The 15,565-nt window shown below is 44.3% G+C and overlaps 1 protein-coding gene across 2 annotated transcripts in view; it reads left to right on the plus strand.

The window, feature by feature from the left end:
• The first annotated feature begins 857 nt into the window (after positions 1–857).
• The window catches only part of phactr2 (phosphatase and actin regulator 2), a 213,700-nt gene continuing 198,992 nt past the window's right edge, over positions 858–15,565 (plus strand). The window contains exon 1 of one of the 2 annotated variants that reach the window (XM_043695293.1): positions 858–1,055. In XM_043695293.1, coding sequence (XP_043551228.1) covers positions 959–1,055 — 97 coding nt within the window. In that variant the 5' untranslated portion in view covers positions 858–958. The remainder of the gene's footprint in view (positions 1,056–15,565) is intronic. The other variant, XM_043695292.1, reaches the window with a different exon arrangement.

Consider the following 15,565-nt stretch of genomic DNA (forward strand, 5'->3'; position numbering starts at 1 on the left):
TTACCTATCAAAAGTGGTAGTGGTTTTGGAAACAGTTGGGAGAGGGTGCAGTCGGTATGGAGGGATCTTCTTATGAGGGAGGTTGAGCAGGTTGGGCCTGTACTCATTGGAATTTTGAAGAATGAGAGATAACCTTATTGAAACATATAAAATTCTTAGAAGGACTTGAGAGGGTGGATACGGAGATATTATTTCCTTTGGTAAGTGTGTCTCAGATCAAAGGGCATAATCTCAGAATTAGAGGTTGCCCATTTAAGACAGAGACGAGGAGGAATTTCTTCTCTCTGTTTGCAATTGTGCATAATTCTTTAGCACTGAGCAGATGGGTCATCAGGTATATTCAAGGCTGAAATGGATTTTTAATCAGGAAGAGAACCACAGATTATGGGGAAAATGCAAAAAAAAAGTGGAGTTGAGGATTATCAGCTGAGCCATGTTTCCATTGAATGGTGGAGCAGACTTAAGGGGCTGATTGGCCCCAATTCCATTCCTATTGGCTTAGCGGTTTTATGGGAGGTACGTGGCTGATCAGGGAATTTGAGGATAAAAGCACCCACTCAGTTCCATTTACGGCTGGGTTTGAAATGGAATGAGCCTGCGATAATCTCAGTCTCATCTCCCTTGTGGGGCGATTCCAATAAGAAAACTTGTGATGGTTAGAGACCAGCCAACTTTGGAATTAAAGAGCCACTTCCCTTAACTTGACCTTGTCATAGGATGTGACTGTTTCAGCTTCCCCCGAGTCTGGACTCAGTCAATTCTAGGTCCAGTGTTTATAAAATCCCTCTAGCGGCAAAACACACAAAGTAAGAATCAGAGCAGAAAATAAAGTTGTTGAATCTGAATAAGGAGTGGGCGGTGCTACTCGAAGGTAGTGCAGAGAGGGGCAGCACTCTGTTGGTTTGTGTTTGCCTGCACTCAATTGTCCAGCCTGATCCTCGCTCCTCGACAGCTGCACATGGCCAGTGAGACCCCTGTCCTGCGATGCCGAGGCCGCTCCAAAAGTGACAGTGAAGCCCCAGGTCAGGGGAGAATCTACAATCACCTGAGCTCAGGTAAATGGCTTTGAGAGAGAAGCAATGCAATAACAACAATGGCCTGATTTTAACTGTGTGTAAGTACGTGGAGTTGGATTTAAATGTTTTAATAAATGTACAACATATTTGTAATTATTCGATTGAGGCAAAGAATAGAATGAAAATGATTTCATCTCATGTCCAGTTATTATCACAGCAATGTTATATATTTGAGTATTCTCCCTAGACTTTCCTGATGCATTTATACATTCACAGAGATTAACATTTTTAAAGACTACATTGTCAATTGATACTGCAAAGCTCATTCGAAATATGCACTAAAACCTGTTCTAATTATTTTTAACCAACCGCAGCAAGGTGGTTTTGCAGAACTTGCTGTATATAGTCAAAAAAACCTGGGCTCTGGTTTCCTGTCTCTCTCCTTCTGTAATGTGTTTTTTGAATCGATTTGTTTTTTTGTGAAGCTAATAGTCTCTGTTCTTTGTCAGTTCCAGGGAGTTTGTTTTTAAACTGTGAGCACTTGCTGCTACCTTGCAGTTCCATTCCCTCAGTGAGGGAGTTTGGAGCCGGTTTGTGAGATCTGAGAAAGACAGAGGAAACATGAATCTTAAGATAAGGAGACTTACTTTTTTAAACAAGTCTTTCAGTTGGTTCAGTTTCTTCTCACTTCTGTTTAAACTATTGATCTAAAAGATGCTGCCCAGACTAGATTTTGCAATCAGTAATGACTTGAAAGTGCACATGACATTTTTAAAACAATTTTCTTAAGAAGCAAACAAAGTGCTTGAGAAACACAGCATGTCTGACAGCATCTGCGGTGAGAGAAAGGCAGAGTTAATATTTTGAGTCCAATTACCCTTCTTCAGACCATCTGCAATTTCTGCTTTTTGTTTGTTTCAGATCCCCACCAGCTATAGTTCTTTGTTTTATTTAAGGATTTTCCAAAGCTCTGCAAGAGGTTTAATTCGGTAATAGTGGACAAAGAGTCCAAGGAGATATAAGGAAGAGATGATTAAGAGCTTGCTCAAAGAGCAGGCCTTGAATTTGAGTATTGAAGGAAGAATGGGGGAATTTTGGGAGAGATTTCTGGATCTTAAGGACTTGGCTGCTGAAGGCTCAATCATCAGAAGGGGAGTGTTAAAATTGGGGGTGTGCATGTGTCTGGTGTGGATGAACATACTGACCTGGAATGTTTCAGGCTGACAGGAGGTGAATAGATAGAGAGAGCAAAGATCTGATTTGATTTGTTTGATTATTGTCGCATGTACCTAAGTACAGTGAAAAGTTTTGTTTTGCATGCATTACAACAGATCATAACCACGCGCACACGCACACACGCGCACACGCAATGATGATGGCTGCCTTTCCGTGGCAATGAGAAGTGCAGATGGAGTCAATGGATGGAAGGTTGGCTAGCTTGATGGACTGGGCTGTGTTCTCAAATCTGTGTAGTCTTTTACGGTCCTGGGCAGAGCAGTTGTCTTACAAAGCTGTGATGCTTCCAGACACAATGCTTTCAACGGTGCATCTGTAAACGTTGGTGAGGGTCCTTACAGACATGCTGAATTTGTTTATCCTCCTGAGGAAGAAGAGGCATTGTTTCTGACTGTTACATCACATAGGTAGCCCAGGACAGATTGTTGGTGCTTGTCACTCCTAGGGACTTAAAGCTATCAATCCTCTCTACCTCAGCTCCGTTGATGCAGTCCTTCTGCATCGAGGAAGTGACCAAGTTGATCGATGAAGGAAGGGCTGTTGTTGCATATACATGGACTTTAATAAGGCATTTGATAAGGTTCCCCATTGTAGACTAATGGAGAAAGTGAAGTCACATGGTGTTCTAGATAGGTGGATAAAGAACTGGTTGAGCAACAGGAGACAGAGAGTAGTAGTTGAAGGGAGTTTCTCAAAATGGAGAAAGGTGACCAGTGGTGTTCCACAGGGGTCAGTATTGGTGCATTGTTGTTTGTAATATACATAAATGATCTGGAAGAGTTGGTATGATCAGCAAGTTTGCAGATGACACGAAGATTGGTGGAGTAGCAGAAAGCATAAGAAGCTGTCAGAGAACATATAGATAGAGGATATAGATAGACTGGAGAGTTGGGCGGAAAAGTGGCAGATGGAGTTCAATCCAGACAAATGTGAGGTGATGCATTTAGGCAAGTCTAATTATAGAGCGAATTATACAATGAATGGAAGATCCTTGGGAAACGTTGATGGGCAGAGAGATCTAGGAGTGCAGGTCCATTGTACCCTGAAGGTTGCTGCACAGGTGGATAGAGTGGTCCTATACGGCCTCAACATGATCTCCCAACTCCTGTACTCAATACTCTGAACAATAAAGGAAAGCATACCAAACATCATCTTCACTATCCTATCTACCTGTGACTCTACTTTCAAGGAGCTATGAACCTGCACTCCAAGGTCTCTTTGTTCAGCAACAGTCCCAAAGACCTTATCAGGAAGTGTATAAGTCATGCTAAGATTTATTTTCCCAAAATGCAGCACCTCACATTTATCTAAATTAAACTCCATCTGCCACTCCTCAGCCCACTTGCTCATCTGATCAAGATCTGGTTGTAATCTGAGGTAATCTTCTTTGCTGTCCACTACATCTCCAATTTTTTGTCATCTGCAAACTTACTAATTGTACCTCTTATGTTCGCATCCAAATCATTTTTGTAAATGACAAAAGTAGAGGACCCAGCACCGAACCTTGTGGTACTCCACTGGTCACAGGCCTCCAGTCTGAAAAACAGCCCTCCACCACCACCCTCTGTCTTCTACCTTTGAGCCAGTTCTGTATCCAAATGGCTAATTCTCCCTGTATTCCATGGGATCTAACCTTGCTAATCAGTCTCCCATGGGGAAGCTTGTTGAATGCCTTACTTAAGTCCATATGAATGGATGTACATCTGTGTGTGTCTATGTGTTTGGATATGTGTATGTACATATGTGTGCACAGGTCAGTGTGTATATGTGTTTGTGCGTGTGTATATGTTTTCTGGGAGTGTGTGTATGCGTGTGTGTATTTATGGGTGTTTAACTGTGTGTGAGTGCATTTGTGTGAGTGTGTGTGTATCTATGGGTGTTTGAATGTGTGTGCGCATGTGTGAGAGTATGTGTGTGTATGTGTATTTATGGATGTTTGTGTGTGTGTCTGTGTGTGTGCACGCACGTGCGTTTGTGTGTGTTTGTGCATGCCTTTGTGTGTGTGTGTGTGTTTGTGTAATCACAGCCCAATACCCCAGAATGACCAGCTCACTGCTGATTGGACCTGGCTGCTACATGGTGGAATGTAAGGTGCAATCCCATTGTGCTGCCTCTCTGGCTACAGCAGCTCCAGCCGGGGACTTTGAAATGACTTGAGCTGGGCTTTCACAGGGTGTGGATGGGATCCTCCTGGACCTAATACAGCCCAAAGCTGAGAGAGAGCTGTCCCCCTGGCTGTCTCTGGTAGGAATGAATCACCCAATCTCTGGGAGATTAGTCCATTACCAACTCCTTCACACAACCTTTTCTCAGTATCCAGGAAAAGAGGCTAAGGGGAGGTGAGGAAGACCCACTACCCTCTCAGCTCCGGTCAAGCCAACTGTGTAAGCTCAGCTTCCATGGTCACCATTAAAAAGGTTGACTGATATAATTTGGTGAGTTTGTATTTTGAGATGTGTTCGGTTTCTGGAGTAATTAACAAAGTGATTCATATTTATAAGAAACCAAGCAAGACTGAGAAAGTTTATTGGGAGTCACCAGCCTTACTGAGGATGTGACAAAACACATTGAAGGTAGAGCAGTGGATGAGCTGAATATGGATTTTAGCAAGGTGTTTGATAAGGTTCCCCATGATAGGTTCATTCAGAAAGTAAGGAAGCATGGGATACAGGGAAATCTGTCTGACTGGATACAGAATTGGCTGGCCCATAGAAGACAGAGGGTGGTAGTTGATGTAACGTATTCAGCCTGGGGCTCGGTGATCAGTGGTGTTCTGCAGGGATCTGTTCTGGGACCTCTGCTCTTCGTGATTTTTATAAATGACTCTGATGAGGAAGTGGAAGGGTGAGCTAGTAAGTTTGTAATGAGCGGAAAGTTAGTGGAGTTATGGATAGTGTGGAGGGCTGTTGTAGGTTGCAACTGGGCACTGACAGGATGCAGAGCTGGGCTGTGAAGTGGCAGATGGAGGTCAACCTGGAAAAGTGTAAAGTGATTCATTTTGGAAGGTTGAATTTGAATGCAGATTACAAGGTTAAAGGCTGGATTCTTGGCAGTGTAGAGGAACAGAGGGATCTTGGGGTCTAAGTCCATAGATCCCTCAAAGTTACCACCCAAGTTGATAGGGTTGTTAAGGTGTATGGTGTGTTGGCTTTCGTTAGCAGGGGGATTGAGTTTAAGAGCCATGAGGTTATAGTGCAGCTTTATAAAGCCCTCATTGGACCACAATTGGAATATTGTGTTCAGTTCTGGTTGCCTCATTGTGGGAAAGATGTGAAAGCTGTCGAGAGAGTGCAGAGGAGATTTATCAGGATGCTGCCTGGACTGGAGGACATGCCGAATGAAGAAGGGTTGAGGGAGCTAAGGCTTTTCTCATTAGAGTCAAGAAGAATGAGAGGTGACTTGATAGAGGTGTACAAGATGTTGAGAGGCATAGATAGAGTGGATAACCAGAGACCTGTCCCCAGGGCAGAAATGGCTATCAAGAAGGGCATAATTTTGAGATAATTGGAGGAAGGTTTTGGGGAGATGTCGGAGGTAGGTTCTTTATCAGAGAGTGGTGGGTGCATGGAATGCAATGCCAGCGGTGATAGTAGAGTCAGATGCATTAGGGACATTTAAGTAACACTTGGATAGGCACATTGATGATAGTAAAATGTAGCATATGTGGGTTAGTTTGATCTTAGAGTAGGATAAAAGGTTGGCACAACATTGAGGGCCGAAGGGCCTGTACTGTTCTGTGTTCTATGTTCAGTTAGTGTGTGGAATAATAGGATTGGCCACGATCTTATTGAGTGGGACAGCAGATTTAAGGGGATGAGTGGCCCTTCCTGCTAAAGCTATGGGTTAGTATGTGTCGATCTGCTTCAGTGTCACACTTAGGTATCCCTTTGACTTTTGCAATTGTGACACAAAATGGTCAAAGATAGTTTAATCTTCCCTGCAAAAGATCACCGGGTCAGAGGGGTGAGCATGAGGCCTAGGGAACAATACCCTGATATTTGTTCAGCCAATCTTCACTGAGTATCTTTGCAGTTGCCACAGTGTGAGCATGTGCCTCTTTATTGTCTAACATCACCTCATGATGTTGGTTTTGTTTCTGTATGAATATCAAAGAAGGAAATAACCCACACAGATAATGGGGAGGCAGTGTCCTAGTGGTATCAGTGCTAGACTATTAAACCAGAGGCCCTGATAACGATCCGGGGACCCGGGTTTGAATCACACCTTGGCAGAGGGTGGAATTTGGATTCATTGAGGAAAATAATTAATGAGGACCACTGAATCAATTGTCGGAGAAACCCATCCTTATCTGGTCTGACTGACATGTGAATCCAGACCCACAACAATGTGGGTTGACTCTTAGCTGCCCTCTGGGCAATTAGGGAGGGGCAATAAATGCTGACCCAGCCAGCGACGCCTACATCATGTGAACAAATAAATACACACACAACTGACACCTCTGTCAGAGACAGAGACATCTTAGTACACCTGTCTGGGTGTGTTTCCAGGATGAGATGCCCTTTAGCATGTCACGTTTGGAAGTTTCTGTGTATCTCAGTGCCACCACAGTATGCTGTGGTTACACTGAAATGAGTGTGACAGGACCAGTATAAAACCATTTCATTTAGGAACTGGGTAATGGGAGATATGACGGCACCCAGAGCAAGAATTCAGAATTATAGACAATTGGATGCACAGAAAGTGGCCACTTGGATCAAGTGTGTGCCAGCCAACAAATGTCCCTCCTCAGCTACATCTCACCTCCTACCTTGTGTCCTGCAAGTTACAGAACTTACAGAATTCAAAAGGAAAGAAAGTGACATTTAAATTATAATGCAATCTATCTGAACACAAGAGGTGGGTTAGGTACCTGACACTGTTGTTGCTGGGAATAATTTGGTAATAAAGGCCGTTGTGCCCACACACAGTGAGAGACATGAACCTTAGTTCCTAGTGAGTCACAACAACAGATAGCATTGACACAGTGCGTTTAACTTTGTAAAACATTCTTTTTGGAATCATAGAAGTTTACAATGCAGGAGGAGGCCATTTGACCCATTGTGTCTGTACCAGCTCCCAAAAGAGCTACCCAACCAGTCTCACTCTCCAGCCCTATATCCACAGTCCTCAAAATTTATCCCTTTCAAATATATATATCCATCTCTCTTTTGAAACATCCTATGGAATCCACCTCCCCCACTCTCCCAGGCAGCACATTCAAGATCCTAACAACTGAGTAAAGGAATTTCTTTTCTTCTCACTCCTAGCCCTGTTGCTGTCAATCTTGAAATTGTGACCCCTAGTTACTGACATACCTATTCATGGAAACAGAATATCCTTCTTTACCCTTGTTCATCCTTGTTTATAATTTTGGACACCTCAATAATGTTCTCTGCTCCAATGAGAATAAACCTTAATCTTTCCTTGTATCGAAATTCCTTCATTCTTGGTATCCTGGAGAAGGAAGGAGAGGTGGAAACATTTAGTGACTGAATTCCAGAGTTAGGTGTAGAACCAGTCTGGCCAACAGTAATTTGAGGAGCAGGAATTCAGGAGGAACAGGAATCCAGAGTGAAAGGAAAGCAGATCTCAAAGAGTTGTGGGAACAAAGCTGGAGAGACAGAAAGAGTTGAAGACTTTGAAGGATTTAAGCTCAGAGGTGAGAATTTTAAACTGAGCTACAGCAATTCCATTTGATGAGTGTGCAGAGAAACAGTGGGTTCAACATTATCAATACTGGTAATAACATTTCTGCTGCTTATAAATAACTTGTAAACTATATTTGAAGATCACTTCCTGAGTTGGCCAATTCAGAAACTGGTGACTTAAGCTGAATATCTTGTTGCAAATTGAAATTTCAGTTTCATTTTATGAACAGTTGGAATTTCTGCTGATATCGGTACAAAGTCAGAAGTTACGTGACGGCTGGTTATAGTGCAACAGGTTTATTTGAAATTACAAGCTTTCGATGAAGGGGCAGGACTCCGAAAGCTTGCAATTTCAAATAGACCTGTTAGACGATAACCTGACGTCATGTGACTTCTGCCTTTGTCCACCCCAGTCCAACACCAGCAACTCCACATCCTGATATTGGTACATGTATAGCATTGGACCTGTTGATATGCATATATCATTGGAATTTCTGTGATTATTTGTGTATATAATGGAACCACACAAATATATCACTGGAGTCACGATTTCAAACAGCTGGAGTCTCCCCTCATATGTGTTTCTGTTTGTTGTCTTTCACAATCACTGCATCGCTTTAATCTTGATTGTTGCTCCAATTTCTGAGCAATGTGTTCTCTGGGTCAAAATCTGCTTCAGAATCAGCTGATGGATCCCTTCGCCGCGTCTCTGGATTTGTAAAATTTGTTTGCGATATGAGTGTCAGATTATGCCTTTTTGGAATTTCTATGCCATTCATGCCTTTGCTATCTCTCGAACACGCTCCAGACCAGTCTCCCACATTCCATTCTGGAGGAACCTTCAGATCATCCCAAAACCTGGCTTCCCATGTCCTCACTCATGCCAGGATCTGTTCACCAATCACCTGCAGGCTCACTCGCCCACAATGGCTGCTGGAATAAGCAATGCTGCAGTTTGCCAATTTTTAACCCCTGCATGACCTCGTCCCTCTCTCTCATCCTACTTTCCCTCCTGCTCCTTAGCCTTCTGAGATCTTTACACTTTTTATTCCTGATGAAGGGCTTTTGCCCGAAACGTCGATTTTGCCTGTCCTCGGATGCTGCCTGAATTGCTGTGCTCTTCCAGCACCACTAATCCAGACTCCCGTAATTCTGTCAGCTTGAGCTTTCCTGATTGTACCCACTCCACCGCTGGTGGCCATGCCTTCAGCTGCCTCAGCACTAAGCTGAGGAAATCCATCCCCATTTATTTTCAGCTCCCTCTTCTCCTTAAAACACTGAAGCCCTTTGGACAGGTATTGGGTCCTATCCAGGGATTGCTGTTTGGTATAATTATTTATTTCACAACGCCCTGAAGGACTTTGACACATTTCAGTTTGTTAAAGGCTCTCTGTAAATACATGTTGTTGTTCTAATCATTGCAGCTGATCAGTATTAAATGTTATGCTGGGGCAGAATGCAAGCAATAGTTTACATTATGAGCAACAAAACTACGAGGGGCCTGTCTTTTAACAAGGTGCAGTGACGTTGTAGTTACGTTATTGGATATAAGAAATAGGAGCAGGAGTAGGCCATCTGGTCCCTCGAGCCTGATCCACCATTCAATGATCTTTTCATGGACTCAGCTCCACTTACCCGGGCTCTCACCATAACCCTTGATTCCTTTACTGGTCAAAAATCTGTCTATCTTTGCTTTAAAAATATTCAATGAGGTAGCCTCAACCGCTTCACTGGGCGGGGAATTCCTCGCCCTCTGGGTGAAGTAATTCCTCCTCAACTCTGTCCTAAATCTGCTGCCCCTTGAGGTTATGCCTCCTAGTTCTAGTTTCACCCAGAAACAACCTCCCTGCTTCTATCTTATGTATTCCCTTCATAACATTTTTTATGTTTCTATAAAATCCTGCCTCATTCTTCTAGATTCCAATGAATACGATTCTGTGACTTGAGCAAATGATCCAGAGATGTGGGTTCAAATCCCAGCAGGGTTAACTGGGCGACTTTATTTATTAATTGAATTCAAAGCTGGCATTGAAAGCTAATATCAACAATGATGGCAATGAAACAATCATTGATAGACATCAAAACCCATCCTTATTTGTTAATGTCCTATAAATAATAAAATCTACCATCACACCATGTACAAAACAACAACCATGTGCTTGACTCTTACCTTCTGTAATGATGTAAAAACAATGACTGCAGATGCTGGAAACCAGATTCTGGATTAGTGGTGCTCTTCCAGCACCACTAATCCAGAAACTGCTGTGCTCTTCCAGCACCACTAATCTAGAAAACTTCTGTGCTCTTCCAGCACCACTAATCCAGAAACTGCTGTGCTCTTCCAGCACCACTAATCCAGAAAACTGCTGTGCTCTTCCAGCACCACTAATCTCTTCTGTAATGATGTAGCAAGTAACTCAATTGCAAAGAAGCCAACTCCCTTTCTCCAGAGTATTTAAGAACAGGCCAGCCAGCAGCACCGAGATCATGTCAATAATTTCAGAAAAAACTTTTCTCTGGTGTCATCAACAGGAAGCCAACTCTCCAGATATCCTTTTCTAAAATTAAAGGGGAAACTCTGACTCAGAAATAATTCACATTGCATATTCAAGAAAAGAAATCTGACAAACTAAATTGACAAACTATTCCAGATATCTGCAGATCTTTCCATCACTACTGCGGTTGCTGGTCACAGCAAGTCCTCTAATATCAGAAGGCAATAAGACACAGGAGAGAAAGTGAGGGTTGCAGATGCTGGAGAGCCAGAGTTGGAAGTGTGGCGCTGGAAAAGCACAGCAGCATCCGAAGAGCAGAAGAGTCGACGTTTCGGACTGAAACCCTTCATCAGGAATGGGATGAAGGGCTTGTGCCCGAAATATCGATTCTCGTGCTCCTTGGATGCTGCCAGACCTGCTGTGCTCTTCCAGCGCCATACTTTTCGACATAAGACACAGGAGCAGAAGTAGCCTATTCGGCCCGTTGAGTTTGTTCTGCCATGCAGTCATGGTCAATCTGATAATCCTCAACTTCAGTTTCCTGCTTTTTCTTGATACCATTACTGATTAAAATCTGTGTGTCACAGGTTTCAACAACCCAGCCTCAACAACCCTCTGTGATAAAGAATTGCACAGACCTACTACACTCTTAGTGAAGAAATTCCTCCTCATCTCGGTGTTAAATGGATGACCCCTTACTTTGTTTTTACCAAGGTACAATGACTGCAGATGTTGGAAACCAGAGCCTAGATTAGAGAGGTGCTGGAAAAGCACAGCAGTTCAGGCAGCATCTGAGGAGCAGGAAAATCGACGTTTCGGGCAAAAGCCCTTCATCAGGAATACAGGCAGAGAGCCTGAAGGGCGGAGAGATAAATGAGAGGAGGGTGGGGGTGGGCAGAAAGTAGCAGAGAGTAAAGAGCTTCAGGGCAGAGGAAATGACCTGGGAGTTGCAGTGGGAGAGGGACTCCCGGAGATTCTTGTAGAGAGAGGAGGAAAACTTCAAGGAATCCTTGCCAGAGGATTCGCAGTATGGTTAAAATCAACTTGGTAAAAACAATGACTGCAGATGCTGGAAACCAGAGTCTAGATTAGAGTGGTGCTGGAAAAGCACAGCAGGTCAGGCAGCACCTGAGGTCTGAGATTCTCCCACAAGGGGAAACAATTTCTCCTGTCAAGCCAGGTAAGGATGTTGTATGTATTCTCCACTCATTTAAAAACATCTCTCCATACACAGGATCAACCTAGCAAACATTCTCCAGACTGCATCCTGAAATAACTCCACACAGGCCAGTATCCCATCCCCCTATTTTCACACGTGCACAGTATTGGTCCCAGTTTCCTCAGAGCCAGCTGTCAGAGTAAACAGAATCTTAAGTACTCCTGTTTGTTTATTTATTTATTTATTTATTCTTTTTTCTTTCTCCACAGAGGCCAGTATCCCATCATGAGTCACCCTTTGTTTACACATGGAGAGTCCTTGACACTGACCCAGCTCCCTCAGAGCCAGCTTTCAGAGTGAACAGAACCTCTGACACTCCTGTTTTTTTTCCCCCACACTACCGCCTAACGCGGTAGTGCTTATTTTTTCCCCAGCACACATGGTGTGTGTGTGCAGGTGTGAGACACAGTGAAAGACACAAAGTGCATGAATATTTATTCAATTTCCACCACCAGGAAGATAGGAAAACACCCGGGTGGCCAGTGACAAGCACTGCCCTTCACATCAAAGGACAATGCTGTGTGATCAAAACAGTGAAGGGGAGTACTCCTGTTTATTTTTTCTTTTTTTTTTGTCATTTGTTTAGTACTCCTGTTTATATCTGTCAGCCAGGACCCCCTGATTGGATCAGGTTAACAGCCCCAATCAGGGAACTCATATTCTATGAGCCCCCCGCCCCCCCCCCAAGCTGACATTATTACAACCACTACAGGTCCAATGCCAGTATATCTTTCCTTAGATAAGGAGACCAAAACTATTCACAGTTTTCCAGTTCGGGTCTAACTAGTGCCTAACACAGTTTTAGCAAGATCTCCCTATTTTTATGCTTCACACCCTTTTAAATAAAGGCCAACATTCCAATTGCCTTCCCTATTGAACTTGGATACTAGCTTTTTGTGATTCATGGATAAGGATCCCCAATTCCTCCTGTGCTGCAGTTTTCTGTAGTCTTTCCCCATTTAAGTAATATTCACCTCCTCTACTCTTCTTGCCAAAGTGCACAAGCTCACCTTTATGCTGGTGGACACTGTGTGTTCTCTCTTGGTTTCCTGTGGGTGGGCAAGACCATGGAAGGGAGCGAGAGAGAGTAAGGTCAAGGAACCTGAATGATTGCTTCCCCACCCAACACAGACTTTGGGAGAGAGAATGTGACCTCTGAATGGAGGAGTGTCTGGGTTCCCAGGCAATCATTGTGCTGGCCTCTCAACAAATGAGGTCCTTTTACAGAGTTATTGTTGGTCAGGGCCAGAGTTACGAACCATGGGTCTCAGTGCTGCGGCTGCTAACTACATCTCTGACTCAAGCCACTGGAACCATGACCAGAGCGCGAAGCACCACCCTATATGAGGTCATGTGTTCGAATGCCACCAGGCCAGATGGCAAAATGTGATTTCCATAAAATTCTGGAACAAGAGCTAATGAAATAGTAACTATTTACCAACTCGCCACATCATTGTGTTATCTTGTGTTCCTGCATACCGAGGAAGTCAATCCGGGTGTTCCCCAACAGGAAACCCTGGATGCATCAGGATATACAGAACCTGCTAAAAGCCAGGCATGAGGCCTTGAGATCAGGAGACCCACTCCAATATAACGAATCCAAGTATGACCTTCGCAGAGCCATTAAGACAGCCAGGGACCAATACTGATTCAAACTAGAGACCCAGACAGACACCCGGCAACTATGGCAAGGACTGAATGACATCGCAGATTGTAAAAAGAGACCGTGCAAGATAGCAGACGATGACACATCTCTCCCAGATCATCACAACACCTTCTGTGCTTGCTTTGAGCAGACTTTTGGCGGAGAGGTAACCCCTGTTCCAACAAGCCCTGACGAACCAACCCCAACAGTCACTGCATCAGAGTCAGATCAGTTTTCCTTTGTGTGAATCCAAGGAAAGCAATGGGACCAGTTGGCGTACCAGGCCGTGTACTCAGAGCATGCGCAGATCAACTGGCAGAGGTCTTCTCGGACATCTTCAACCTCTCCCTGCAGCAGGCCACTGTCCCTGCCTGTTTCAAGAGGGCCTACATCATCCCTGTGCCTAAGAAGGCTCATGCAGCATGTCTCAATGACTACCGCCCAGTGGCCCTGACTTCAGTGGTCATGAAGTGCTTTGAAACGCTTGTCATGGCATTAATCAACTCCAGCCTCCCCACTACTCTTGAGCCACTCCAATTTGCCTATCGGACCAACAGATCCATGTCTGATGCCATATCGCTTGCCCTTCACTCCTCCCTAGACCATCTTGACATGAAGAACAGCTACGTAAGAATCCTACCCATTGATTACAGTTCAGCCTTCTACACTACTATCCTCTCGAGACTGATCACTAAACTTCGTGATCTCTGACTAAGCCCCACTCTCTGCAACTGGATCCTCAATTTCCTCACCCACAGATCACAATCCGTGAAGATTGGGGACAATATTTCATTGTCACTAACACACAACACTGGAGCCCCCCAGGGGTGCGTACTCAGACCCCTACTGTATTTACTGTATACCAATTACTGCGTCGACAAATACCAGACTAATGCCATTTACATGTTTGCTGATGACACCACCATAGTCGGTTGAATCGAAACAGACTACAGACAGGAGGTGGAAGACCTGGAAAAATGGTTCCTGAGAACAACCTAGCTCTCAATGCCAGCAAAACCAAGGAATCCATTATTGACTTTTAGCGGGATGTTACTCATGCTCCCCCACACATTAACAGCACAGAGGTGGAACGAGTGGAGAGTGTCAAGCTCCTGGGAGTGGTCATCCAGAACCAGCTTTCCTGGACTCTTCATGTGGACGTATTGGTTACAAAGGTCCAACAACGTCTCTTCTTCCTCCGGCAGCTGAGGAAATTTGGCATGACGGCGAATACCCTTGCCAACTTTTATAGGTGCACCATCGAGAGCTTTCTGTCTGGATGTATCACTACCTGGTATGGCAACTGTACCATTCAAGATCAGAGCCGGTTACCGAGAGTGGTGCATTCGGCCTGGATAATCACAAAGGCCAAACTCCCATCTATAGAATCCATCTACCAGGCCCGCTGTCAAGGAAAGGCCGCCAGCATCCTCAAAGATCCATCCCACCCTGGCAATGTTTTTCTACAACCTCTACCATTGAGGGGAGAAGGTACAGAAGCCTGAACACATGCACCAGCCGGTTTCGAAACAGTTTCTACCCTCCTGTTGTTAGAATACTATGGGCTCACAAACTCTTAGCTTACACCTGAACCTGTGTTTTGGTTTTCACCGCTGTTTACCTATTACTGACTATCTATGCTACATAACTCTGTGATCTGTCTGTATTGCTGCAAGACAAAACTTTTCAATGTGTCTCAGTACATGTGACAATAAATTCAATTCAATTCCATTTATTCCTGCAGGACTGCTATAGTTACTTATATATGTATATCAAGTGACTATGCTTTTAACAGGCCTGATTTCAGCAACAAAGCTGAAAGAAGGTCATAGAGTCATAGACATGTACAGCATGGAAACAGACCCTTCGGTCCAACCCGTCCATGCTGACCAGATGTCCCAACCCAATCTAGTCCCACCTGCCAGCACCCGGCCCATATCCCTCCAAACCCATCCAAATACCTCTTAAATGTTGCAATTGTACTAGCCTCCACCACTTCCTCTGGCAGCTCATTCCACCCTCTGCATGAAAACGTTGTCCCTTAGGTCACTTTTATATCTCTCCCCTCTCACCCTAAACCTATGGGCGGCACGGTGGCACAGTGGTTAGCATTGCTGCCTCACAGCGCCGGAGATCCGGATTCAATTGACTGTGTGGAGTTTGCACGTTCTCCCCGTGTCTGCGTGGGTTTCCTCCGGGTGCTCTGGTTTCCTTCCACAGTCCAAAGATGTGCAGGTCAGGTGAATTGGCCATGCTAAATTGCCCATAGTGTTTGGTAAGGGGTAAATGTAGGGGTATGGGTGGGT

Source organism: Chiloscyllium plagiosum, chromosome 9, assembly GCF_004010195.1.
Source record: "Chiloscyllium plagiosum isolate BGI_BamShark_2017 chromosome 9, ASM401019v2, whole genome shotgun sequence".
In the NCBI taxonomy this organism is placed as follows: domain Eukaryota; kingdom Metazoa; phylum Chordata; class Chondrichthyes; order Orectolobiformes; family Hemiscylliidae; genus Chiloscyllium; species Chiloscyllium plagiosum.